General features: G+C 39.3%; 3 protein-coding genes across 10 annotated transcripts; 1 reads left to right on the top strand and 2 right to left on the bottom strand.

Annotated features, from left to right (window-relative positions):
* Nucleotides 1-186: 186 nt before the first annotated feature.
* On the bottom strand, nt 187-5,534 carry C1H11orf97 (chromosome 1 C11orf97 homolog). The gene is made up of 5 exons (XM_085588370.1): nt 5,489-5,534; nt 4,192-4,677; nt 3,800-3,904; nt 2,067-2,192; nt 187-314 (listed from the first exon to the last, which is right to left on the bottom strand). The coding sequence occupies exons 1-5, from the start codon at nt 5,532-5,534 to the stop codon at nt 307-309; spliced, it is 771 nt and encodes a 256-aa protein (XP_085444496.1). The 3' UTR covers nt 187-306.
* MRE11 (MRE11 double strand break repair nuclease) lies at nt 4,137-27,569 on the top strand. 6 transcript variants are annotated; one of them, XM_085575253.1, is made up of 19 exons: nt 4,137-4,294; nt 8,854-8,986; nt 9,787-9,928; nt 10,536-10,623; nt 11,517-11,658; nt 13,100-13,214; nt 14,271-14,456; nt 14,922-15,093; nt 15,817-15,897; nt 16,481-16,607; nt 18,314-18,414; nt 19,549-19,722; nt 20,947-21,009; nt 21,982-22,198; nt 23,118-23,201; nt 24,178-24,233; nt 24,693-24,763; nt 25,138-25,216; nt 26,381-27,569. In XM_085575253.1, exons 3-19 carry the CDS (start codon nt 9,864-9,866, stop codon nt 26,423-26,425), a joined length of 1,866 nt encoding a protein of 621 aa, XP_085431379.1. In that variant the 5' UTR covers nt 4,137-4,294; nt 8,854-8,986; nt 9,787-9,863; the 3' UTR covers nt 26,426-27,569. The 6 variants fall into 6 exon arrangements, with proteins under 6 accessions (XP_085431379.1, XP_077637461.2, XP_085431371.1 ...); XM_077781335.2 differs by having other exon boundaries at nt 9,768-9,928; XM_085575245.1 differs by lacking the exon at nt 4,137-4,294 and adding an exon at nt 8,145-8,380.
* Nucleotides 5,769-8,108, bottom strand: ANKRD49 (ankyrin repeat domain 49). 3 transcript variants are annotated; one of them, XM_021544972.4, is made up of 3 exons: nt 7,858-8,108; nt 7,146-7,416; nt 5,769-6,717 (listed from the first exon to the last, which is right to left on the bottom strand). In XM_021544972.4, the coding sequence occupies exons 2-3, from the start codon at nt 7,401-7,403 to the stop codon at nt 6,259-6,261; spliced, it is 717 nt and encodes a 238-aa protein (XP_021400647.1). In that variant the 5' UTR covers nt 7,404-7,416; nt 7,858-8,108; the 3' UTR covers nt 5,769-6,258. The 3 variants fall into 3 exon arrangements, with proteins under 3 accessions (XP_021400647.1, XP_031360910.1, XP_085431577.1); XM_031505050.3 differs by lacking the exon at nt 7,858-8,108 and adding an exon at nt 7,560-7,800; XM_085575451.1 differs by lacking the exon at nt 7,858-8,108 and adding an exon at nt 7,590-7,788.
* Nucleotides 27,570-27,716: the final 147 nt, after the last annotated feature.

The raw sequence follows: 27,716 nt of genomic DNA, 5'->3' as shown, positions 1-27,716 counted from the left end.
GTCACTTTGCAAAAGAGAAAGCTATGAAAATGTTGATTTTCACAGTTGCACATTTTTCAGCAAGAAAATCTTGTAATCTTTGGATTGTGACAGTTTCATCACTGGTGGAAATATGGTTCAGATTTGACTACTTACAACATCAGATTAAAAAGTAGTATGAGGATGTGAATAAAACAACAAAACATATTCAATTAGAACTTTATTCAAAATCCTATAAGTAAACATCTACATTTCCAAAGGTAGCTAGTTATGCTGATGTTTGATTTGACACATCAAAGCAGGCTCAGGTCTTCACAGCCTTGACATTCAGCAATCTGTAAAAAAGACAGCATCTGCTCTAAGGAGAGATGAGACACCACATAGTGAGCCCTCCAAACCACTGGTCGCTTTTAGGGAAAGGCAATAAAAGGAAGAAGCAAAATGCATTTACTTAAGTACATTCAGCAATATGAATACATTTTTTCTTTGTCCCTCTTCTGTTTATATCTCCTGCATATTTTCCCTTCATTTTTTACAGATTATTTTTCTGTGTTCCTGAACTGTATTCTCCTCTTTTCTGTTTCCTTCAGGAATTTCTAACCTTCTGTATGTCTCCTCATTCATTCCCCTTATCAGTGCTTCTTCCTTTTCCTTCACTGGTTCCCCTCCTCTGGCATGAAATACAGGGGGCTTGTCTTCTCTCATTGTCTCCTCCCTTTTGTCCATTTCTATAGCCTGTACCCCCTCCATCTCCCTACTAGTCTCTCCTTTCTTCCCCAGATCCTTACACAGAAAAGATTGCATGAATGGAGATGGTTTGGTGAACACAGGAGCTGAAGCTAAATTGCTCCCAGTTTCTCTCCCATTATGTATCTTTTCTGCCACCTCTTCTCTCATGATGCCTGCCTGCCCACTGCAAAATGGGCAGCATAGCTGGTAAGGAGGGCACCACTTGTTTCCAGCAGCAGTCCTGGGAATGAAGGTACATCCAAATTCCCAAAGGAAAATCAACAGATTTTCAGCACCTACATCAATCTGAATTAACTGCTTTATTTTAAAGCTCTTTCTTCATGGTTCTGAACAAGAAATGAAGAAGATAATGATATTTGAAAACTCTGCTTGCCTTCACTAGAAGCCTGAGGTACATGACTTTTAAAATTATGCCAACATATCAAAACTCTGAGTCATTCTGTAGTTGCTAGGTCTGCTAGCTATAAGTGTTCCTACAAGTAAGTAACTAAAGTAAAGGCAGTGTGGCAGGAGGCTGTACTGATGAAACACTTCTTATACCAGTAATACCTTAATGGCTATTATAGCTTAATAGCACTTCTTATACCAGTAATAGAGTGATAGCTCTTGTAACTAAGATGCCACTATCTCCTGATCTCACAAGATCAAGATAGGAAGAAAGAGGTGCTAGTCATTTTTAAACTACTATCTCCCAAGAATGTGGGAATGAGCTTCATGTAATGGCAAAATATGCTGAGTTCATATATTCTGCAAGCTCATGGTATTAAAAATATTCCTCTTAAAAAGCAAACAAGCTCTGCTTTCTTAGGGTTTAAAGAGAGTTAGGTTAGGAGAGAATGTGGGCACACACTAAGCCAAAATCTATAAAGAACAGGTCTGCTCCACAAAAGCTACACTCTACAGACTGTAGAGAGAAACACATTTCCCAGAGCAGCCACTGACCACTGCCAGCAAATACTAAAATGCCTGAAAGAATACCTAGATCAAGCTCTTTTCAGGTGCTCTGGAGGAGTGCTTTTCCAAACAATTGAATTTCTTAGGGTTGGATGCTAAGAACAGTAAGGTTCATAATGAACATGAAAACAACACTCACCATCTATCAGTAGGAACCAAGTGATTATTCCACAAAACAGATGAGGAACCTTTACAAAAGGTTTCAGAATATGAAATAAGGTGACTCAACACAGCAGTCCTGAACAGATTTCTTCTGCAAAGATTTCAAAGTCTATTGCCTACTTACCAAAGGAAGAGATGGGTTAGCTCTGCAGAAAGATGCCCTGCAACTTCAAAATTAGGTGTTAAAGTGGAATATAATTATAGTTATTATTGACTCTTACTTTTCATTCTTGCATGTCTTGAGTAGAATTGAGGCTGTAAAAGTAAGTCACTGCTGCTCTGTGACACTGGTTTCAGGCTTCTAATGGAGAAATTGTTCTTCACTTTCCAAACTTCTTCCAGAGCTGCTGTTAAGAATTAGTCAAAATAATAGCTTTATAACTGATCACTTCAGCTTGTTCTAGAATTAATATAAAACTACACAATAATAGTCTTCCATAGTTAATGAAAACAGATTGACATCTTCAGAGAGAAATTCAGATTGCTAAAGGTGCATAATGCTCTCTACTGTTTATAGAAGCTCTTAGGACTACTCAGGCACTCAACTGAAGCAGGATATAGCTTGTCTATAATAAATAAGAAACAGCAGTAATACCACTGATGCAGGCAGCATCCTTCTTTGGTCATACTGGAATACCAAATGCCCTCATAAAATTAGAGAAAACAACACCCACCCCCCAAAAAAACCCAACCCAAACTAACCAAACAAACAAAAAACCAAAGCCATCACCATAGAACAAAATTAAAAGCTAATTTATTTTGTGGAAAGGTTACAATTTACTAGCCATCTAATTTATTTTAAACAATACACTTTAGTAGTCTAAACTGTGTAAATCATAACCATCTAACCTCACAATTATTGCCTATCAGAACCCAGGCCACTTAGTAAACATCTCTAATTGTCCAAACAGCTGAAAAAGGAATTCAGTACTTGAGAAATAATCTGTACACCAGCATCTATATTTTTCATATTTATCATTGTTACGCTATGCCTATAATATTATGCTGTACATAGCATTTCTGTACTGAGCTTGCTATAGATCCATATTACACAGTCCTGTAACAAATATTTGTGTAGTGTTTCTCTATTATCTTTGTACTCTAAGCCTTTGTAACATACATTTCTTTGGGACACTCCTCAAAAGTCATGAGAACATATAAGGTAATACCCATTTCTTCAACCAGACTGAAATATTCCAGACAATTCTGATCCATTGGCAGATGAATGCAGAAAAAATAGTTGTGTTCAGCTCTTAGTAAAATTAGACACCTGACCAGATTGAGAAGACCAGTGTTAACATCTGCAACTCAGCTCTGTGTTCAGGACCCCTTTTGAGTCAACAGGAAAAGAACACTTTTAGAGCATGACACATGCAATGACAGGTGTCTAGGACAAGACAAAACAATGTCCAAAGTGCCTTTCTTCCTCTGCTTGCTATACACAGAAGCTACCTAGGTCAGTCGTTTGCAGATGTGTGCTGTAATTCCCTACAGAGCCTAATCACAGTAATAAGAATTACAGGCTGAAATGGTATTTACATCTGCTGGGTACTGATTACATCACCTAAATTAGGTACATTTTTGTCTGTGAATGCAACTGTTTTAAATTAATTGTGAGCGAGTTTAGAAATGGGTCTCAATCCTACACAAGAGAAACCATATTCTAATAACTACAGCATTTCTTTCAAAGAAAAAGTTAACAAAACCTCCCTACTGCTTGGCAATTGTTTCTGGTTTATTAAACTGATATATCATACAGTATTATCTGTGTTCTCTCTGGTCTCATAATTTCTGACCAAAAACAAAAAGAGGAAAAAAGTAATAAAGACTATATGTAATACTGCTGCTTCTAAATGTTCTGCACAATATTACATAAATGTTCTGTAATTTTGCCACAGTTCCTCAAAACAATCACTTGTCCTGACAAACGCTGTTTGCTGATAAGGAGGATTACCTGCAGCTGGATGATTAATGTTGCATTCTTCTTTCTGTAAATGAAAGTGCTCCTCCAGTAGTTCTTTAACTCTCCTAGGTGGCTCAACATATACACATTTCTGCCCTGTTAGTAAAATATATTACAAAACAACCAGTTATTATAAATCCCCTGAATGCCGATGTACTTTGCTGAACACAATTGTCAACCTAGGCTACTCTACATCCGTCTTCAATACACAGTGAACCAAATAATTTACAAATACGTTCAGGCCCTGCTCCCCAGGATGGGAAGATCGTAGAGGATAGGGCCGTGGTGGCTCCACCCAGACGGAGAGCGCCGGTAGCCAAAGCCACCCCAGGGCCACTCGGGGGGGCGGGCACGGCAGGGCAGGGATCTAGATGGAGAGGCACCCAAGAAGATGTCTCGCTGCAGCAAGTCTCCAGGCGGCTGAAGGGGGATGCGGACGCCCCACGGCACCGGGGCCAGCGCTTGAGGCGGAGCTGGGGGACATCGGTGAGAGCCGCGGGAACGGCGGGGCCGCCGAGGGACACGGCGGGGCGGGGCAGGGTGGCGGGGAGCGGGGACGGCCGTGCTCAGGGGCTGCTCTCGGGGCTGCTCTCGGGGCTGCTCTCGGGGCCGCTCTCGGGGCTGCTCGCGGGGCTGCTCGCGGGGCTGCTCTCGGGTTGCTCCTGGGGTGCTCGCGGGGCCGCTCTCGGGGCTGCTCTCGGGGCTGCTCGCCGCGGCCCTGCCCGCCCGGCTCGCCGGCCGCCGCCCCCATGGCCGCCGCGCCGCGCCGCGGGTTGCCAGGCTGCGGGCAGGCGGGGCCGCCGCGCCGGTCCCCGGGCAGCGGGCCGGCCCCAGAACCCGGGGACTGCAGGCCTGGCTTGGAGCACGCACTGGGGGACGGCTGTGGGTGGCATCAGCAGCTGCTCCTCCGTGTCACTCGGCATGGCCGCGGCAGCGGGCACGCACATCACACACCTGTACCGCTGCGGCTGGCACCACCGGCCTGCCCTGCGGCACGATGCTCTGCCATTCCCGCCCGAGGCAATGCCGGCCCGAAGAGAAGAACGACAGAGGCCAGTTTTACTGATGTATACCTACTGATACTCAAAAGCACTAGTTTGGTCATCAAACGAGGCATCTTCAGACACTGCTTATTGGACTGAAGTGGCCTTGTAATCCACGTCCTTTTATTCCTTGCTACATTTCAAGATACATTCATCATCCACAGATGTCCTGAAACTAAACTTTTAAAAATAATAAACATTAAAATCGTGTTACACCATTCACAGTTCAGAAGCTGTGTTTCCATTTTCCAAAAGAAAGTGCTGAATATTACATCCTGCTTCTAAATGGTGGGTGACCAAGGCGCCCTCCACAGTAGCTTGATCAGAGCACCCAATGTGGTCCAGCATACCCCAATCTTGCTGCTACTGCTGCAACTGTGCTGCATATGTGCTAGTGGAAGGAGCTTGGGATTGCTCAGTAAGGCATCTGCATGGGACAGTGAAGTGTTTACTACAGCTTTCATAGTGACACTACTTCAGCACTTACATTCTATTTTCAGTTTGTTTAACAGAGAAGCAATTTCTCCACGTCTAAATTACAGATGGCAAAGTTGAAGCTGAAAACCTTACTGTGTGCCCTTACCATGGCAAAATTTTAGTGTACTAACTAAAGAGTGCAGGAAAAATACTAAATTACCTGTAACTAAATCAGACACGACAGTATCCTGGCTGTTTATCCTCATATGGTTGTGGCTCATTTTTTCCAACTAATGCCACGTTCTTGACATTTAGTCTTTCTGCAACTTAATTGCAAGGGAAAAGTAAACAGAATCTTGGTAGAAAATCACTTCCTTGAAAAGCACCAGGGAAAAAAACAGAACTACTTTCTATCCTATTAATAATGTGGCTGATTTATGAGCAGGCGATTGCATTGGAAAAGCCCAAATGGGCTTTCAATTAAAAATACAACAAAATACTTTGGGTTAAATATTTTATTTCATAAGCCTTACATTAGGTTTATTAAACATTTTGTGTATCACCCAAATAAGTTACATTCATTCTGAGCTTTCATGCAGTTTTAAAAAAGTTAGAATTTCTCAAAAATAATTTTCAAGTGAGCTGTAATAAAGTCTGCATAACCAAGCCAGAATTTTTTCACATCAGGTAAACATTCCAGTTTTCCCTCCTGCTTTGACACTACAGACAACTTAGAAAGGCCTCTCCAAATCTGCACTTATTAAACAGACATTCACAGAAATTACTGAGACTTTCTGACCACCTTCACTAACAGCAGAAACACTTCAAAGTACGGGCGTGACCACTGAACTGCGCTGCAGGAGGTGACATTTCGCCTGAGAATACTGAAATATCTTACGTTAAAACCTCGTTGCAAAGAGACACACCACCACCGACAGGCATGCAGAACACTAACAAGAAAGAGGCAGAAAACCTCACATTCACAAGCTTTTATGGGGACACAGTGTTTATGCACTCATCTACTATTTCAAAAAGGTAGTGATATATATCAGTCCTCCTTGCAATGTCAAGAGCAGTTTCATCCAAGTTGTTTTTCAAGTCTGGCTTCACATAGCGATTCATCAGCAGGAGCTCAAGGGTTTCCCTGCTGTTTTTGTTCCCTGCAGCAATGTGCAGGGGTGTCAGCAGACCGTTTGTCTGCGCATTGATGTCTGCTCCCTGCTGAAGCAGGAACTCGGCCACTGTGGTGTTGTTCCACTTGCAGGCGCTGTGCAGGGGCGTCCAGCCGTCCACGGTCTGCGCGTGGACGTCGGCCCCCTGGGCCACCAACTCGTGTGCAATATCCAAATGCCCGCTGTAGGCAGCTCGATGGAGAGGAGTGTATTGATCTTCATCACGAGCGTTCACTGGAGCCAGCTTTTCCGTCAGGAGCCTCTTCACGGTACTCAGCTGTTGCAAGAAAACAGGGAACTTCATGTGATTCTAAGAAACAAGATGAATGGCTTTGATGGTCCTGAAGTTTAATGGAAAAGCAATTTCTGTCAGTGCCAGAAGCACTTAAAAAATCTCAGATACGGCCTCTCCACCCCAGTTTAAAGGCTTATTTGCCATGAAGAACTTAGCAGGCTTTCAGTTTATAGAAGTTAAAGTGCTGTTACTTGAACTTTGAACGGGAATCAAAATTTGTTCTAAAAGTCAATGAATCCAGAGATGCTTTAGTGTGTATGGGCTACAAAGGGGGATGATTTACATACCAGATTCAAATAGCTCAGAGAAATAAAGATAAGTATGGGTAAATTTTTCTTTGTGGATGAGACTACATACGTGCTCAAAATAACATTCTTGTAAATTATATATATCAACAGCAAGTGCCTTACCCGATTGTTTTCAGCAGCCCAGAGTAGCAATTTCTCTGGATGTTTTTCCATTTTCTTTTCTTGCATTTCGTACCATTCCTCCGTTCTTTCTTGCTCATCATCATCATCATCAGACTGTCCTGACCAACAGCTCTGAGTTCCTACAGGAATCAAATGCCTGTGTGTCTCCAGCAGTTCAAGTTGGTTAAAATGCTCTGTGAAGTCTTCAAACAGGTCGCTGTCATCATCATCTTCATCAGCTTGCTTGTCTTTACTCATTTTCAGCCAGCATCTGTGGGCAGTAGATGTAAAACAGCATTTATGCCAACTGTAATTTTTCTCGGTGCACAAACTGTCACTAAAACGACCTGATACATGATGCTGATGTTAACCAACAGCAAAACTCAAGGGAAAACTCAGTGATCCTCCACTAACCCGGGCTTTGCCAGCTCAGCCAGAACTCACAGGCAACATCCACGCTAGAAAAGCACCGTGTTACCCCGACGCCGAACGGCACCACCTTCAGACTGCAGTGCAGCAGTGCGCGGGGTTTGCCGAAACGCTGCTCCCTTTCCTAGCAAAGGCTCTGGAGAGCAGCCCGCACTGTGAGGCAGTCTCCGCCCCGCCCCGGCAGCCCGGCCCGCAGCTCCGGCCCCGCTCCGCTCCGCGGGGCTCGCATCGGCCCGGCAGGCCCCGGGACACCGCCCGCCCCCCGCCCGGCCCGCTGCCGTACCGGAGCGCCGCCGGGGCTGCGGGGGGCGCGGCAAGGCGCGGCACGGCGCGGCTCGGCGCGGCGCGGCGCGGCGCGGCGCGGCGCGGCTCGGCACGGCGCGGCACGGCACGGCACGGCGCGGCACGGCGCGGCGCGGCTCGGCACGGCACGGCGCGGCACGGCGCGGCGCGGCTCGGCACGGCGCGGCACGGCACGGCACGGCGCGGCTCGGCACGGCACGGCACGGCGCGGGGAGCGCTTCCGGGCCGCGCGGCCGCCGGACGTGACGGAACGCGCCGGGCCGGGCCGGGCCGGGGGCGGTGCTCGGGCCGAGCGGCGGCGGGAGCGGGAGGTGCAGCGGCGGCAGTGAGCGTCCCGTGTGATCGCGCCGCACTGTGCCCCTGCCCTGGCACAGCCTGGGGTGGTCTCTGGCGCTTGGCGTAGCGCCTGCGGAGAGAGAGGCTGACCGACTCCCCGGGCTGGCAGCGCTGTGCCAGAGCTCCCCGTGAGAACTCGGCACCAGGATGAGCACCGCCAGCTCACAGTAAGACCCGCTGTCGGCAGCTCCCTGCAGGCCTGGACGTCGGGCAGCAAGTGTTTCGTGTGCCTGGGACGAGAGCTGGGATCATCAGTTGTGTTTTCCCTCTGGTCCTTAGGTTCACCGTGTCTTCAGGCACGTGTAGATTACCAGTGCAAAGAGAGAACAAATATGTTTAAAAACAAAAAATATACAAAGGGCTCTTTAGTTTTTAATTAGATACTTCAGAGGGGTGCTTGCTCCCTTTCCTGGAGCAGAATGACTGGGATAAATCTTCCAACCGGCATGTTTGGCGATATGCTGTTTGCAATACAAGTCGTGAAGTATTTTGAGACTCTTACAGGACTGATATTTGGTAGAGTTTTATGGCAAATCTCTGTGTTTCATGACTTCGGACGGATAAGTTTACCTTAGTAAAAGCTGTGTAGACATTCCCTATGTGTATTGCTCTTTGACACTAGTTTTCCTGTCTTATTCAGGAATGATGAAGATACCTTTAAAATACTCGTTGCTACTGATATTCATCTTGGCTATTTGGAGAAGGACCCAGTGCGTGGAAATGACACATTTGTAACTTTCAATGAAATTCTGGACCACGCTCAAAAAAATGAAGTAAGTGCTACTTTTTGGAGAGGGAAGGACTGAGGCTGTTGAAAATACGGTCCAATCTGCTAGAAGCTGTAAAGCTTGATCCTGGTACAGTCTATAGTGATACCAAGTCAAATGGCTGAACTATGAGTTGCATTCAGTTTCATTTCTGATTCTTTGTCGGAGCATTCTTACTGAATCATGACTTTGTTGCATTAGCAGTGGTTTTGGATTGCCTGAACCAGTTTCAGTGCTCTCTAGAGTTGTCACTGCGAGGAGGAAAAATAATTGAGGAGAGTGAGAGTAGCGATATAGGGAGTTCTGGCAAATCGGCAGAGATTTGTTAGAAGCTTTTGAAGTGTCATGCAGTGCTGAGTCGCTGAAGTGAGCAGTCCTGGTGCCGAGCAGTGCCGGGTCTGCACAATCAGCAGCAGAATCCTGTAGTGGGGTGGACAAAGGGGCTTCCTGAACTGGGCAGTGTCGGGGAAGCCGAGAGCCACCAGGAGCCCACAGCCGCTGATGGGATCTGGGTGGAGTGTGGAGCAGTGGCAGGCAAGACCTCCCCCCACACCTGTAAAAAAAGCTCCTGGGGAGTGACAACAAGCAGGATCACTTCCAACATGGCAAACAGACGTGCTGTGGCGTTTCTCTTACAATTTAGTCCTTTTACCTAGGAGGCTATTTCTCATATTTGAGGAAGTATGTGGAACTCCCTAGAATAAATAATTTAAACAATTTGCTTAGAAGTCTTTCAAGGTAATACAAAATGTTATATTAAAATAATAAAGCTTTTTGTTACATACAGGTGGACTTTGTTTTATTAGGTGGGGACCTTTTTCATGAGAACAAACCCTCCAGAAAAACAGTACACTCTTGTTTGGAGTCACTAAGAAAATACTGCATGGGTGATCGTCCTGTTCAGTTTGAAATTTTGAGTGATCAGGCAGTTAATTTTCATTACAGCAAGTAAGTATGTTACTATAAATTATCGTGTAAGGCTTGGTTTGAGTATTGGGTGAATGTGTTGTGATTTTTATTTTATATCCTCCATGACTGGAACCTGGAATTTTTAGGTCTGTCTGTGTGGGACAGTTTACAGGGTAACTTCACCTGTCATCTAAGTTTGTAAAGAAATGCGTACAATATTTTGAGAAACTTCTGAATGTGCTGTGACTATTGATATATTTATGTAATGTATAGTTTTCATTTTGTGGTACAATACAAGTAATCCAATTCACATGAGTTGTTTTGGTAAAATCAGCAGAGTTCCTTGTGTGTAAGCAAAGGTTGCACAGCCTAATCTACTACTACTGCACAATTTTTTGTACAATTCTTTTCCTGGCTTGTTCTAAAAAAAAAAAAAGGTTTCTTTTGCTACCATATTCCCCATAGAAAGTGCTTCCAGACCATGACTAAGGATCTTCTTATGCTTAACCTTAAGCTTGGGCTTATTCATAATCACTTCTTTCTGATTTTTACCACATCTATTTGTGTTGAAGTTAATTTGAAGAGAATATTGAGAATCATACACAAATTTGCAGATATAGTAACTTCTTTTCCTCTTTATGTTCAGGTTTCCTTGGGTGAATTATCAGGATGAAAATCTCAACATTTCTATTCCAGTTTTTAGCATTCATGGCAATCATGATGATCCCACAGGGGTAATTCATATAATAATTTACTGTTGCATTACAAAGATACAGAAATAGAAACTTGTGTAGAAATACAGTTCTGGGAGATTAGTCTGTTGCTCCACTCTGTGTGTAAAGAATTTTGTGTATCTTTAGGAATTATTTAATTAATTATTTAATTATTTAATTAGTTAAGTGTAAGCGTGACATCTAAAAAAAGCAAATGGAAATAAGCTGAGATCCATATGAATGGTGCTTAATTTCTTAATTTATGTAGGTTTCTGTCATTGAGAACAGAATCGCTTTTCATGCAAAGAAGTGGCAGTCTTTCAGAAAGTTCCTGAAATATTCCATCTGTAGAGCCTGAAAGCTTCTTTCTTAAAGAAGAATTTTGATATTTTGATTTGTGCATATGTAATCGATATGCATCATGCATTTGCAAGGAGGATAACCTAATAATAGTGAAATGGTAGCTTAAAAACAAGCTACTAAAAGTAATCAGGAAAAGGATGTTTAGAAAGCATTGAAATGCATTAAAATAATTTTGCATTTAATATCAAATAGCAGTGTATCATGGAGATGAGTGTTTTAGCAGCAGTTTAACTTTGAACTTACTATAAGGTAGTTACCTTAACCAGATAATTTTTGTAGTAGTTTAGAGACTGGCTGGTTTGAATACTTTTTGTGGTTTTGTTTTTCTGAATGATTAATTTCATATTGTTCAAATGAAGTATGACTTGTAAGGAAAAGGGATTTGCTTTTGTACTCTGAGTATTAGCAAAACCCTTAATATATGTTATGGGGCTTTTCAACTGGAGAAGTTACTTAAGGAAAGATATTTTCTCTTTTGAAACTTTCATTTAGACATGAAACACTTAATGTTCTATTCAAATTCTGTATTTGTTTCTTAATATTTATTGTAGGCAGATGCACTGTGTGCATTGGATATTTTAAGCTGTGCAGGACTGCTGAATCACTTTGGACGTTCAACTTCTGTGGAGAAAATAGATATTAGTCCCATTTTATTGCGTAAAGGTAGAACAAAAATTGCTCTCTATGGCTTGGGTAAGTATTTGTCTGCCAGTCTGTGACTAGACTGTTCATGTATTACTGAAATTTAATAGGTCTAATAAAGTTGGAATAAATGTATAAGCTGCAACAAACATGAAGGTGTACATGATTCTAAATTAAAGCATATAAATTCTGTTACAATGTCAGGTTTTTCTCCTGCTTTGTGTCACTACCTACAGGGTTGTGGTTTTTTTTTTTTTTTTTGCTCATTTAGATAAATCTCCCTAAACTTGATTTTTGTACTTTCATTGGTGATAAATGAACCCTGCTTCAGTTAGCCACAGTGCTGGTCTATCAAGTTAGAGCAATCACACTTTTAAATTCTCTCTGTTCTGTATTAAGCTTATTTCACCCTTCTTAGACAAAACTTAAAAACACCCAATGTTTATGTGCCATTTTAGTTATATTTGAAAACATAAGCTGTCTGAGCAGAAATCTAATGTGTTGTGTGTCTGTCTGAAGTGGCTCATAAGTAGTATTGGTCATGGGTAATCTCAGTTTCCTTGAAGAAGCTTAAGAGTTTCATACTTTAAAGTGGTTCTGTGATATGTTTCCAACTTCAGGTTTGTTCCTTTGTATCTTCTCCACTGAATTCCCCTCTACCCTCACTTCATACTTAGACTTGTTATTTTTGACTGCTTTCTGTCTAGAGAAGTTAACTGTTAAAGTATTATTTTTTTCACTCTTTTTTTTTTGTCCAGTCATGAATGCTTAAACATTCAATTACAAGCAACTTTTATAGCTCTAAATTAAGTCCCAGTTGGCCATGATTTTGTATGTTTAATGAGATACTTTGAAAGCTTGCTAGATGTTTGAAAGGTTAGTAGTTAGTGGAACGTTCTAATATCAAAAGATAGAAGTTTTCAGTACCAAAGTTGTTACTGGGAAATGCAGCAACTTTCTAAAGTACCAGTGTTGCTTCATGAAGTGTTTCTTTATGTTTGTGCCAGAATTATTTATACCTCTTTGACTTTCTCTGATTCAGAGAGCATTTGTTCTTATATAAAATATGGACACTCCATATAGGATTTATTGATATCTATCAGAGCCTGGCTAAGGATGGTTTCAGGTTTTTTTTTTTACCTAGTTAAAAACATCAATAAGGAAATAATCAGTGACTTCCAGGACTGGGACGTAAACAACTTCCTTAGGCAAGCTGTTCCAGTGCCTCACTGCCCTTACAGTAAAGAACTTCATCATAATACCCAAAATAAATCTGTCCTCTTTCAGTTGAAATCCATTTCCCTGTCCTGTCATGCTTTCCCTTCTGAAAAGTCCCTCTCCAGCTTTCTTGTAAACCCACTTTGGGTACTGGGAGGCTGCTATATTTTTGTTCCTTATGCTATTTTAAATAGAGTTGCTAGTAAAAATGCTGTGAAATACAGGCTTGTTTACCACACAAATTTATTTTTGTTCGTTTGTTTGTCCACTTCAGGAGCAATTCCAGATGAGAGGTTGTACCGTATGTTTGTCAATAAGCAAGTAACGATGCTGAGACCAAAGGAAGATGAAGATAGTTGGTTTAACTTGTTTGTGATACATCAAAATAGGTAACAGTACTGAATGAATTACAGCAACTTAACTGTGTTATTTCATTAAACTGCCTGGAGATGGATGGGTGAGCAAGCCAGCTGTGTTATTTCATGCTTCTTGTGAGCATGAAATAACATGCTCACAATAGCATGGTTTCTTAAGCTGGTTTCTTAAGATTTTTACAAGCAAGAACATTGGTTTACAGCTCTTCTTGGAGAAGAATTGTAAAGGAAAAGGATTGAAATAAATGAGTTTGGGGAGTTGGGAGATCTCTACCAAAACATTTATAGTCAAGAGGCAGAGGAGGGTTTGTAATGTTATATACGTAAAATTAGGTCTTTTCTGCTTGTTAGAGCTGGCAGAACACCAAACTTCATGTTGTATTTTCTATCCTTGTTCAAACCATAGTTCAGCAAGTACCCTGTGTTCCCTTGCACTGCTGTGCTTTGCAGATAGGTAACATGTTCTGTCTGCCTACAGGCTTCTCCCAGCAGCAGTAGTAGGAACAGGCAGAATTCTTTTCCAAATACTTTCTTCTGATTTTTCCTGAAGAAGAGGGCAATCCTCATTCTCAAATAACAGTGAGGCAGACATAAACAAAAGAGCTCGTATTACCCTGTGTACAGATTTCTGTCCTGTAGACCGACAGAATTCACTCCCCCATCTCCCTGTGGTCCATAAAGGGATTGGGGATGGCATGTCCCATGTCTGTTTAATTCAGTTGGTTTTTCCCCACCATTTAAAAACAAAAAACTGATTGCCATGAGATGCTATAAAAGCATTTGTATAGAAAAAAAACAAAAGTCTTACTAGCCAAGTAAGAAGAAAAGGGAGATCCAAATAAAAGGAGGGGAGCAGAAAACAGTGAGCTATGTAAAAAAGTGAGCTATGTACATTTCCCTTTTGTTTAACCAAACACTAAACAACTGTGTAAGGAATAAATGTGGAGAAGAGCAGACATGTGTGCCTGATATTTTTGCTGGAGTTCCTGTATCATTTTAAATCACACTGATGTTTTTTTCCTCCTTCACTCTCCACTTGCCCATCCATTATTCTTCTCTTCTCTTGAACAGGAGCAAACATGGAGCTACCAACTACATTCCAGAACAATTTTTAGATGACTTTATTAATCTTGTTGTGTGGGGTCATGAACATGAGTGCAAAATAGCTCCATTCCAAAATGAACAGCAACGTTTCTATGTTTCTCAGCCAGGAAGTTCAGTGGTGACATCTCTGTCTCCTGGAGAAGCTGTGAAGAAGTGCGTGAGCTTTTCTTTCTGTTCTTGATTATCCCTTATTTTGCGTGTCTCGAGTGTTCTGTTGAGAACAGAAAAATACTTGAATACAGTATGAAAAGCCTTGTATTACTGTGTGGATTAGCTTCAGAGGGTGACATAATAAACAAAGTAGATGGATTGAGTAGCTGGTATAACTTCTGCTTTGCTCACAATTTAATCTAACATTCGAAGCAAATGGAACTTAAGCTAAGAAGAGTTACATACTGATAAATTGGAATACAATGAACTGAGTGCGGGTGCTTGTATATGGAATAAGTATAATCTAAGTATAATAAAATGGATGTTTTCAGGGCCAACCCTGAAGTACAGATCTTTCTATAGCTTTTGAAATTTTGTCCCTGAAAAGTAAACATGAATTTGGAAACAAATCTTTATACCGTAGTTCTCTTAAGTTTATCTTCTAGTAAGTTACCTTTCTCCTTCTAGACACATTGGTTTGCTGCATGTTAAAGGGAAAAAAATGAAAATGGAGAAGATTGCTCTAGAGACAGTGCGAACTTTCCATATAGAGGATATTGTTCTAGCTGATCATCCAGAGCTTTTTAATCCTGACAATCCTAATGTTACTCAGGCAATACAGGCATTCTGCATGGAAAAGGTAACTTGTGCTACTAACAGTTTATGGATATCAGTGTATGGACAGGGGATGGGATCTGGTACTAGTTTTGAGACCGGAAGATGAGAAATCTTGTGTATTACCCATATTAAAATGAACTTAGGCAGCGTTTCCATAGAAAGCTAAATTCCATGGCATTCACTCTGCAGCCTTGGCTTCCAGATTCCTTTATTGGGATGCCCTATTAAATTAGGCTGGAACTGCTTTTTGGGTGTCTATATGATTTTTGTACAAAAGCTTGCACCCAAGAGTGGGGCAGTGTTGGATGTACACTTTGGAACCAGCATAAATACATTGACCTAAACCCCGAGAGCTCAGCCATGCAGTCTGAAGTGGCAGAAGTAACTAAGCAAGTTTATTAATTGCTTAGTTTTTAAGTTTATATGGTTCTTTCTGCTTTTCCATGGAACTAGAACTTGAGCAAAGTATAGTGGCTCTAAAATAGGAGAGATCAGTGGTGTAGATACTGCTGGGCTACATAGTATCTGAAGGATAAGCCTTTCACTTCAAGTTTTTCTCAGTCATTCTCAATGGCTTTTGGCTGCATACTGGTACATATGTGTTCAGGAATGAGAGCACATTCTATAAGGATTTATTTTGATAGCTCCCCTTGCAACCCCTTGGATGTATTTAAAGTTATACTTGAAGTGTTCAGGTATCTGTAAGAGAACAAAGCAGAACTGAATTTATAATTCTCCTTCACAGGTGGAATTGATGCTGGACACTGCAGAAAGAGAACGCTTGGGAAATCCCCGCCAGCCAGAGAAGCCTATCATAAGATTAAGAGTAAGAAATTGTTCAGCTTGGATTGCTTTGTTTTTAAAGGTCACTGTGAAAAGTTTCAAAGCAAAGTCATGCTTTTTGTGTAAAGACATAATATATACATTTTTTTTGCTGTGTGCAGGCAAATACCTACCATACTTCTGTTTACCAGTACACTAAGGTAAAGGATGAGATTGGTCATTAAATGTACTTAACTGCTGTTCTGAGTAAGGGTATCAAAAGTGGCTATTTACTGTGAAGTTTTTTAAGTCATATTATCCTGTGTGCATTCCTAACCCAACTGGAAACTATTGTGAAGGCTAGTAAATGAAACAAATTAAGAACAAGTTATAAATATGAGCTGCTACTAGCTTTTCTGTTAATGTTATTATTAGCTGTCATTAGCCATTAACTGTTCTATTAATAGTGACAAACATTAACTGGCTGTCACTAGCCATTAACTTACTATGTATAGTAAGGCATTCATTTTAGGTTGACTTATTTCTTATTATTAATTTTTTCCTTTGAAGTGTAACAAATCTGTTTTGAGTTGTGTGGCTTCTCCACTTTTTTATTTCATATTTAAATTTGTCCTTTCCTCACTTAGGTTGATTATGCAGGTGGCTTTGAACCATTCAGTGTCCATCGCTTCAGCCAGAAGTACATGCATAGAGTGGCTAACCCAAAAGACATCATACACTTTTTCAGGCATCGTGAACAAAAAGAGAAGAAAGGTGATTATGAGAGAAGGAATCACTGGCTTGCTTTTGTTTTCATTCATCTGTCTGTATTTTGTTGCCCAGCACTTGCAAAATTTTGGTGTCTACCATCTAATGTGTTACAGGAGGAGTAATGATGCATTGTCTTATTTAAGTGTATATATTGCACAATTATTTCTTTTCTATTTCTGGGTTTGTCCAAAATTCTGATATTCAGCACAGTGTCTTCTGACAGTTATTCATAAACAGTTTTATTTTCCTTTGGCCTCAGACCTTACTGAGTTATTTATAGTAATACATATAGACCCACGCCAGACAGAGTTACTCTTTGGTTCTGTGGTAATTACTATGAAAGGCATTAAGTGGCTCACTCCAAGATTTCTTAGAATAAGATGATTTGGTTTGAACACTCTGAAGGAAAAGAAATGGCAGTATAGTGTTTTTTCCCTTTATTTTTTAATTTTAAGTTGCACCGGTTTATTTGTTCATACCTAAAATAGTAATGAAGGGTAGGGTCTTAAGAGCTGTTGATATATTTTTAAAAAAAGATCCAAATGTAGGATAACATTTTGTTTGCCCTTATTAATCGTGTGTATGAGGTGCTTTTGGCTTGTCTCTTCCAGGTTGGTTTCTATTCAAATATTTGTGCAAAACCAGTAGCTGTTACTATTGCAGCATTTCTCACTGTTTCTAGAATTTTAATAAATGGTTAATAGATGTTGTCCAAATACTGGATTTGTAATAGTTCCTAATGAAGATTCAGCTTGTACAGGAACATAAAGTGCTAAAAAACTCTTACTAGTTTGCATTAGTACATTGTAAGTGCATTGTCCAGTTCCAGTGACAGTTTTTATGAATACTATCAGTTCTATAAAGTTCAAAAGATTGTTTCATGAATAAAAACTGCTTTTAATGAGGCGTTTTTAAAATTATACTGCATTGATCTTGGTTTATTTTGCTTTCGTTTCCTTTTTTATAGCTGTATAATCTCATTAACATTTTCAGAATACACAGTAGCTACCACATCTGCCACCATGTTTCACTAACTTAGTTTTCCTACTTAATGGGCATGTCAGCTTTAGGAAGGGAATGTGAAAGTGGCTTTTGCATTGCTTTATTACACAGCCTCTAATACAAGGGAAGTGGCTAATGAAGCACTCAACATTTTCATTATATGCACACGCTGTGGTTCAGAAAAGGTGATGTTAAGACTTCAGGAATTCAGTCTATAGTCTAAAGCAGTCTATAGTCGCTTTATGTTATTTTTGTGGTATGTGCTAACCTAGGATGATTATCCCTCTCATCCTTCTGCCATTCCTACCTTACTGCCTGAGAAGGGGGATGAGCTGTGCTGTGGAGGAGAATCTCTTTTCTAGTAAATGGATTACTTATAAAAACCTTTAGTGCATTGATGGCTCCTACGATTTTCTTCCATTTGTGATCTAGAGTTCAATTATAAGAACACAGTGTTCAATATATAATTCCAGACATATGTTAGTTAGAACTTTTTATATCTGCTAGATGTGGAATTGTCTGCACAATTATTATGTTTCTCCATGTTTCCAATGAATAGACTCTAAAAAGAGCAAAAAGCTTTACATATAAAAGGGACCACAATTCTTAGGAAGTTTGCATTAACTTTTTTCCCGGCTACTGTCAGTGGGATGGTAATAATTAAAAGCTGTAAATCTGAATGATGCCACTGTGCTTTCCTATTCTAGATATTGATCTTAATTTTGGAAAACTGGTTAGCAGACCTGCTGAGGGAACAACCCTGAGGGTGGAAGACCTTGTAAAGCAGTATTTCCAGACAGCAGAAAAGGTATTTTTCTACCTTTTATGATTTCCCTTTTTAATGTCATATGATATTTTTACCTTTTTTTCTTTCTTTCTTAATGGAAATACTGTGCCCTGAAAAGACTCTGATATTCACCAAGAAGTGAATTTATTTCTCATGTAATTTAATTCTCATGTCTGAGAATTACCACATGAAGTGTGTGTCTTAGATTAGCAAGTAACTTAGTATAGGTTGTGTAGGTGTGTGAACACACACTGGTTTGAGAGCATGATAGCTCTTCGTGTGAACTTACAGTGTGTGCCCTGTACTATGTGTCATGTACAGGAGGAAAATGTGAGGGAAGAGCTACCTTAATTTACTCTAGGGCCAGTGTGAGACTGTAGCATTTAATGTTACCAGCTGACTTAGAGTCTCTTGTTACTTGGCTGTATATTTGTGTCCTCAGATGTATAGTGCTCTTCCACATTTTATTTAAAGCAGAGCAAGGAGAAGGGAGACCCCTGATAATTTGCTTTCTTCCCACCTGTTGTTATATAGTATATTTCCCTTTCCCAGCACCCGTGCAGTAACACCTATGAGGTAAAAAAATAATCAATGAGATGGGTGCACAAATGCTTGATGTAATTGAACAAACATAACTTGCTGAAGCTATTTCAGTTGTAGAAAGTCTTTAGAGCAAGAATTCTTGAGGTAACAATCCTCCAAATTACATCGTCCTGCCTAACCTTAGACAAATGTTAGGTGTCAGTATTAGGACAGCATAAACCATGTTCCTTTGTTATACTTATTTTATTTAAGCGTTTTATTTTATAATAGCTAGAAGTTCATTCCTCTGAGCAGCATAATTTCCTGAAAGTTTTTATTTTAGATATTACTAGCATTGTGGTTTCTTTACTGTTCATAAAGTCTTTTGCTTTGACTAGTTTGAAAAATACTTTCTGTAAAGGTAATGTGACATGCTAGTAGCAAGAGAGTTGTAACTAGTTTATGACAAGTAACGTTTGGTTATTGCTGTGCTTTTCTCTGATTTAAATAAGCAGTGCACATTACTGGTTTTGCAACCAATTTAATGTGATATTTATCTGAAACAACTGGGATATTGCTTGCTTTCTCTAAAGGCAGCTGCTTCTTAACAAATTGTTTTCTCCAATTCTAAAGAAAGTACAGCTTTCACTTCTAACTGAAAGAGGAATGGGAGAAGCAGTGCAAGAGTTTGTGGACAAAGAGGAAAAAGATGCCATAGAAGAGCTGGTGAAATTTCAACTAGAAAAAACGCAGAGATTTCTCAAGGAGCGTCGCACTGATGCAGTGGAAGAAAAAATAGATGAGGAGGTAGTGTTCTGTTAATGTTGATTCCCCAACAGAGGTCAAGACAGTAGAAAAATCAGTGCTCAAACATGGTTTAATAGATTTGCCTGTGTGTGGAGCATCTGCTTAAGGCAACTGTTGCTGCAAGCAGAGGCAACACTTGCCTCTAGTAATTTTCTGCAATTAATAAATGAATAATTAATTTATGGTGAAGTTTCAAATACATGATTTCAAAACTTGTACTGAAAATGGAGTTTAGGTTGCACACATGTTCATTTAAAAAATCTGTGTAATACATGTAGAACTACATATTTACCACTATTGTGAGAAAGGTGGTAGGTATAATCTCTTCATAGCTTTTTTTCATATTGGCTTAGGGAAGAGTACAAGAACAGGAGAAGTATAAAGGAAATGTATCCTTCAGATGCTCTACTTGCTTCTACTTGCTCTACTTGCTTCTACCCTTGCTTGCAGCTCAGGGTATTGTAGAGACAGGCCTGGTTTATGTGTATTGAGCAACCCTTGAAAGACGTTTTTGTCAACTAGGTGAGCTTTCACATGAGCCCGTGTATTCAGCTGTAATAGTCAACATTGTAGAAGTAGTTGTTCTGCAGCTTATCTGTGCACTGTTTAAAGAATAATTTGGTGGGGAAGGAAGGCTGCATGTACATGTTTTCTTACTGATTGCTTTAATTCATGAGGGGTTTAAAGAGACAATAAACAATCAGTGCCTGCAGGCTTTCTGTGACACTTTAGGGTGTATTTTTGTCGTTGTTTGTCTTTAGAACTAAAGTCTTCTTTCTGTCATGCCTCATGGTTTTTCCATATTTGTCAAGTTGAGCTTCCTTAATTGTACATGTACTGCAACATGTACTGCAATGTCTCTTCTCATAATAGTTATTTTCTGTCTCGCTTCTTCATCTCTACCTCTTTTTCCAGTTATTTGTATTTCAGTGTCCCTTATTGTCAAAATCACTATACTCCTCTTTAACACAGTATTTCCTTCATCATGTGCCAGGCTTTTTTCCTTCCCAACAATGTAGCTCCAGTTATTAAGAGAATGTGAGATTCTTAAACCATTGGACAGCATGAAAGGGCCCTAAACAAACTGTTCGGTTATTCTTGGACTCTCCACTTCTTACATGAGCTTGACTTAATTATTCAGTGATTAAAGCTTCGCTCTTAATGTATTTTGATTATTGTATGACATGAACTGTTATTTTGACAGGAACTGTTTTTTTTATTCAGGTGAGAAAATTCAGGGAGAGTAGAAAAAAGAATACTGAAGAAGAGGATAAGGAAGTCCGTGAGGTAATTACTCTGAGTTTTGAACATAGGCTGAAAATTGGAGCGGTGAATTCTGCATTCAGACTGCATTCATGCAGTCATTTAGCAATGCTTCAGGAATACTTCAGCATTGTCCTTGCCAAAACGTGTCTTTAAGACTTAGTAAGTCTGTTTTAAATCTTTGTTAGGATAATATGTACCTAAGCTACTGCTCAATTTGGCTTTTGAGGTCTCTTTTCTTACACAAATTTGTGAACCTGAATGTTCATTATTTCTTGCTTTTAACTGAGGTTAGACCAGGCAGGTGACTTTCAAAGATCTTTCAGCTTAAGCTCTTTGTGATCTTGTCACTAGTGAACATGTGCATGGACTGTAATGGGTGGTATTACTGGAGGAAATGGGGAGTATTGGTAAACCTTTAGGTCCCGTGTCCTTATCAGCAATCTCTTAAATCTCTCAGATATTCATACTTTGATTGCATATGTATTTCCAAAGAAAATTGCCAACCACTGTTAGCATGGGTGCTCCTTTGTCTTTGCAAGTTATGTGAGACTGGAATGAAATTTTGAGATCAAGGACACCTGAGGTGAATTCAGTCCTCCTAATCTGGGATATAATCACCTGACCTAGTTGTCGTAGGCAACCATTGTCATCAATAAAGTCCAGGTCAGTGGAGCCCATAGGGTGCTTTCTCTGAGCAGACACATGTAGCTGACACAGGATGACCTGAGCTGTTCACTGACAAATTAATGAGCTCCTTTCTGTTATCAGGTCTTAGCTAACTACTTTAAGTGTACATATCTAATTAAATAAGTATTTTCACAAATGTCCTCATCTTCCATAACACTGGATTTGTGTCTTCTAAGCCTCACTGGTTTAGAATTACACATTTTTACTTACAATTATATTATATATTTATTGTACATACCTAGGATTTAGCAGTGGTGTGTTTCATGATTTAAGATTCTTTTTCCTGTAATTATTTTTCCATTTCAGGCAATGATCAGGGCCAGAGCCCACCGATCTGAGGATGAAGTTCTGGTTGCAGCCTCCAGTGATGAAGATTCTATGGATATTGAGATGACGGGCACTAGCAATCCAAGTGATGGCCTTTCTTCAACACTGAGCCGAGGAAGGGGTCGGGCAAGAGGTAGGGCAAGAGGTGCAAGAGGACAAAATTCAACAGCAAGAGGTTCATCACGAAGAGGAAGAGGTAAGAAAAACTTTGCAGTCTTTGTACTGCAGCTCCTGACTTTTTTTTCTTTAAAAGGTGGCTCTCTGCTGATGCTTCCGTCAAGTGGAAATTTGCTGCTTAAGAACTGCTTCTGGGAAAAAAACTCTTCTCAAATACTTGTGATATCCTATTACATACAATTGACTGCCTTACAAGGCTTAAGTTGGGACTTTTTCATTGTGATTAAAAGAAAAAAAAAATCATGCTTCCCAGCTGTGGAAACATAGTCTAGTCCTAAAATATGCATTATTGGGAAGGTCTGTACAGTGAAATGCATGGATAGACCTTTGTTACTGCTAAAGGTAATGTATTTGATCAGTGTAAAGAGGAGGTACAGATTTTCTCTATCCTAATGTAAGTGACAAGAGACTTTAATGTTTCTAGTGACTGAAAAAATGGGGAATGTTTCTTAAGCAAAAAGAGTTAAATAGCTCCTGGAATGAGTGTGATTATACACTTTGCAGTGGTAGTGGTACTTCCTTTACAGTTGTACTTCCACTGTGTGTATGTGTGTGTATATATATAAAAATAAGTAAATAACTCCTTTGAGTTGTCTCAGTAGTATGTCTGAGAGCGGGTTGAGTTGAAACGAAGGCTGTCATCTTGGGTCTGGTTTGGTTTGAACTAGTTCTGTGAGGCTGTGCTCCAACACTGTTGTGATCCCATCAGAGTAGAGCTGTATGTGTTAAGAGGTTGTGTCTGGGGACCTTTGAACACTTGACCCAGAACAATTTTTCTGCATGTAATGAGGGCTTTAATTCAAGGAGAAAGTGAGGAGTAAAGAGGATTGTAGATTTTTTAAAGTGACTCTTTAAAGTGACTCAATAATGATAGACTAAAGAGGGGAAAAAAAAAACTGCCGAACAGATTTGCATTTTTATTTTTGTTATCTCTACAGGAGCCACTAGCCAAGAGTCAGCTTCTGGCAGCAGATCCTACAAGCCTGTATCTGGGCCTGGCAAAAATATGTCTATCATGGATGGTAGGCCTGTGATCTGTCTGTTACTCTAATCTGCTCTCTCAAATTGTAGTGAAGGTGTTTATTTAATGATGAAGTGTTTTTATTGCCTTTTATTCTATTAGTCCGTTTCAGCTGTGAGAGTTTCTTTCAGCACTAATGAAATAGAATAACAGTGATGAGAGAAAGAAAAGGAAAAAAAATTGTGACATTCTTCTGTCATGGGGTAAAATGGAATGTGTTAGGAACTTCTGGCTAGAACTGCAATTAGGAAACATACTACATAATGCAGTTTCTTAAGGAATAAGCGCATAGAAAGAATGTGTCTTCATATTTTAGGCAGAATATTCCTCAGGGGATAAAAAGTTATATTTGACTGATGTTTGCAAGTCAGTAAGCTTTAATACAAATCCATTTAGCCCTACATTGTAGTGAGTTTGGAAATGCCAGTTTTTACTAGGGAAGAAAACCTTATTTTTAAGCCACCTACATATGTGAGAGTAGCTGTTCCTTGTTGTAGAGGAAAGGCACTGAGGAAACAGCATAGGTCATCTGAAAATTAAGGGAAAAAATATCTCTCACCACTACACATAAACACCCCACAAAACACCCCAATGTAGACTGAATTTTAAATTAATCAGCAAATTACCTTGGTTTTAAATAGATCAGCAAATGAAATATTGCAGAGAAATTAATTTTAGCAGATGTGTTCATAATTAGCCTGTTAGATATACAGGAATTTCAGTTACAGCAGTATTTTTTCATCTTCTTAACCAGCATTACTGATGGTTTTTCAGCGAGACTGGGAAGCACCTGCAGCTGCACAGAGGGTTATATCCCTGGGTTGACAGACTTGTGTCTTGGGTTGGTTTGTTTGTTTTACAGGGTGTTTTGCAGTGGAAATGCATGCTAGGAGGATCTTAAATAAAAAGAAGTGTATAATGTTGCTTGCATTTAATTGTGTCAGCATTTTAAAAGTATTGCATATGTTTTATTTCAGCCTTTAGGTCTTCGAAAACAGACCACTCTTCAAATTCATTCCAGTCTTACTCTGAGGTAAGCACCTTGTTGTAGGAGTGATGTTGTGCTTTCTTCTACTGTTGATTTGAAAAATAAATACACAGTCAAAATATTAGCCTAAATCAGCAGATGTTCCCAAGCTGTCAATTCCATCATTAAGTTTCTGCATGTTAATCTGTAGACCTTTTGTATCCTTTTTTGTTATGGGTTTTGTCTGAGAAAGCCATGTTTTATTTGTTATCATAGTCTAAGATACAAGTATTTACATGAGTGTTTTGATGGGTTGTGCAAGGTCAAAGATGTGAAGGATAAACTTTTGCTGTATTTGCAAATTTCTGCAGTTCTAGCCTGGAGCCCCCTCAGGCGTGTATTATTCTAACTAAATAGGTGTATAGTTGGAAAAATCACAGAGGTTCTGTGCTATGGTGCTGACACATTGTGCACTTTCTCTGTAAGGATAAATTCTGTGGAAAAACTTCATGTATTTTTTTTCAGGATATTATAGATGTTGATTCTGATCCAGAAGATACTTCTTTTGTTCCTTCCTCTTCTAAAATAAAACAAAGGTCAGTATGTTTGTTTCAAGAATGCAGTGTGTGCCTTATTTCTGACTGGCAATTGGCAGAGTCCAAGGGTCTGATTGACTACCAAATTTTTAGGAATGTCGTAACACTACTTAGAGAATTTATATCAATTTTTACTTGCTAATATGCGTTATCTTTCTGTAACAGAAAAAATTTGATTACTGATGGAGGTAAACTTGATCAGAGCTTTAGTATGAAGATGGTTATTTTAAGAATTAGAATTGCGCTACTTCTTGTTATGTCTATTTTTCCTCTGTGTATTGGTTACACAACTCTTAAGCTAAAGGGGAAGTTATTGGAATGTCTGGTGACTGAGAACATGCTGATGCTGTTTTCTTCTCTTTGTATGTTTCAAGGTTGCCAACTATGTCTTCACTTAGTAAGAGAAGTTCACAAAGCCAAGCATCTAGAGGAGTTGATTTTGAGTCAGATGAGGTATACAGTACTATTTTTTCGTTTTTATTTCATGTAAGTTTCTATAGATCACTCTTTTACAGCTATTTGAGTAAATCATTTCAGAGTGAAATTGATTTTTTTTTTTTTCACTAAGAGGGCTAGATTATTGCAACCAACTTTGATTAGACTACCTGCATAATTATCGAAAATAAGGCTAGAAGGGACCTCAGAAAAATACCTGATCCTTTTTCCCTTCAATTTTTAATCAGTGAATTGTCATTATTGAAATGTGGACCTATAATTGCCTGGGAGAGAAAGTAATTATAATCTCTTCTGGTGCTTAGCTATATACTTTCATTTAATTTTATATTATATTATAACAATTATAATATTATTTATAATTATAATTGTAATTATAATGATTATATTATTAAAATTTATAATAATATATTTTATTCTTGTAAAAAGGAATTTTTTTTTAATTTAGAAACAGCTTTTTTCAGATCGTTTTATTGTTGCAAATTATCTAAGCACAGTTCTTAAAACACTGTTTTCAAGTCTAATATGTCTGCTCTTGCAGTGTATCTTTGAACTGCTAGGAAATGGTTTCTTCCACAATTAAACAAGTAGAACATTTTACACAGTTTTGCACTGAATATAAATCACTATTCTGTCAAGCACTGTGCAGTTTGTTTTCACAGTCTGTCGTGCACGGTCAGAATCCATTCCTTAACAGTGTCAGATGATGGCCACTTCAGAAAAAATGCTATGTTCTCTTCCCTTCTCCCCACTGTGCTATCTCTTCTAGTACCTGAAATAAAAACATGCTTGCTTGAATATGTAAAAATAAACAGTATTTTTGAATCATACAAATATTAGTAAATTATGATATGCAATGTGTATATAGACATAATTTTACTGAGGTATGTGCTGTTCATTTACAACTGACATATAGATTGTTCCTTTTTTCAAAGTAGCTGTTGTGGTCACATTGACATAAACTTCTATTCTCTGCACATACGTCACATGGACTTTTAAGTCAATAAATGACCTCTTTCACATCAAAACCAACAAAAACAGATTTGTCAGAAAACATGGAATTGTATGGCCAGGCCTTCTAGTTTCATCTAAAGGTGATTTTGCTTTTTTATGGCTTGGAATGCCTGCTAATTTTAGTAATGTGTATCTCTTTGCAAACTGCAGGATGATCCATTCATGAGCCCTGCAACGTCAAGAAGAACTAAGTGATTTCTGCCTCACTGTGCAAGAGACTGTGGAAGTTTGTGAAGAAAATGGGAGGCAGTTTGCAAAACTTTGTCTGTGTGATATTTCTCTGTAAATGATGGTTTGCCTTCCATTTTCACTTCTGTGAAATGGTTTGGTTTGGGTTTGTTGGTTTTTTTCCACGGCACCAAATTTGGTATAATGTCTTTTAGGTTGCTTGATGCAACTAGGCTAGAAGGTCTTATATTCTGAAGTACTGCCTGAAAGTGCTAGTTCTTTGTAAAGCTGTGAAACTCTATTTTCTTTCCAAGATGATAATAAAAAATGACAGTTATATCTTTTCTATAAAACTCGATCTCTGGTTTGAATTTTGCAGAGAAGTAAATTTATAATAGTCTGCAGGTATGAATATGGACACAGTCTCAGTAGAGTGGAACTTGTACTTGCTTGTAATCTGCTGTGGATACAGTTGAAAACTGAACTCAGAGTCATAATTGGACACAAGAATACAATTTTCAGTATTGAAGCTGTAAAATGTATTAGTGATTTCAACTGTACCAAGAGAACTTAAACCCAGTATTGCACTGTTATTAAACATCATGGTATATGAGAATTAATTCAGCTGTGTAATTCAAGCAGTACAAATGGGGATTCTGTATTTTGATTTACAAACATCTTAGGAAAAGATTTTAGCTGAATGTGTATGAATAATAGGAATCATATCAAAGGCTCTTTCTCCCTTTTCACAATTTTTTTTTCAGTCAGCTGTCAAATTCAAAGTGGCTTTGTGTTTTATCTATGGAAGATAAACATAGCAGCCTTCACATGTAACTGGTGTGTGGAGAAAGACTATACTGTAAAGAGATGCTTGTCCTAAACATTAATGTAAGTGATTGTATGAGGGGGCAAGATGCTCCAAAAATCAGCATGATTTCTCAGAGGTCACACTGGGTAATTTTTGAAAAATCACTTCTCACCCGTGTAACTTCAATTCCCCTGGCTCAGAAAAGCTCAAAAATTCAGCAAAGCTCAAATGCCAAGCTCAAGAAGTCATTAAAGTCATCATAGTGAAAGACTGTTCCCAGGGGCAGGGGCAGGGAGAGAATCACACTGTGCTGTGTATTAAAAAGAAAAGAAGGCATTATTCCTCTTTTTGAATGCTTCCAAACTTTTTGGCGTGTCTGACTTTTTTATACTGTTATAATCTTTTATTCCCACCAGGCTTGTTTTCTAATTTGTTATCATCCTGTTAAGAGTACTCTTGCACAGGTTATTTTTGGTGACTTTTTTGGTGACTGAATTAATGGTCCATCCA

Source organism: Lonchura striata, chromosome 1 (assembly GCF_050655825.1).
Source record: "Lonchura striata isolate lonStrDom1 chromosome 1, ASM5065582v1, whole genome shotgun sequence".
NCBI lineage: Eukaryota > Metazoa > Chordata > Aves > Passeriformes > Estrildidae > Lonchura > Lonchura striata.
This window is presented reverse-complemented; position numbering and strand designations above follow the sequence as displayed.

What these genes read in the sequence shown, in the direction of transcription:
- C1H11orf97 (XM_085588370.1), bottom strand. Translation starts at nt 5,534, where the DNA reads ATGAGGATAAACAGCCAGGATACTGTCGTGTCTGATTTAGTTACAG. An exon ending in GCAGCGAGACATCTTCTTGG is followed by an intron (nt 3,905 to 4,191) that starts GTGCCTCTCCAT and finishes TTTTACTAACAG; the next exon opens with GGCAGAAATGTGTATATGTT. An exon ending in CATTAATCATCCAGCTGCAG is followed by an intron (nt 2,193 to 3,799) that starts GTAATCCTCCTT and finishes AATTCTTAACAG; the next exon opens with CAGCTCTGGAAGAAGTTTGG.
- MRE11 (XM_021544969.3), top strand. Translation starts at nt 8,361, where the DNA reads ATGAGCACCGCCAGCTCACA. An exon ending in ACCACGCTCAAAAAAATGAA is followed by an intron (nt 8,987 to 9,767) that starts GTAAGTGCTACT and finishes TGTTACATACAG; the next exon opens with GTGGACTTTGTTTTATTAGG. An exon ending in AAATATGTCTATCATGGATG is followed by an intron (nt 23,202 to 24,177) that starts GTAGGCCTGTGA and finishes GTTTTATTTCAG; the next exon opens with CCTTTAGGTCTTCGAAAACA.
- ANKRD49 (XM_021544972.4), bottom strand. Translation starts at nt 7,403, where the DNA reads ATGAGTAAAGACAAGCAAGCTGATGAAGATGATGATGACAGCGACCTG. An exon ending in GGGCTGCTGAAAACAATCGG is followed by an intron (nt 6,718 to 7,145) that starts GTAAGGCACTTG and finishes TTCTTGCAACAG; the next exon opens with CTGAGTACCGTGAAGAGGCT.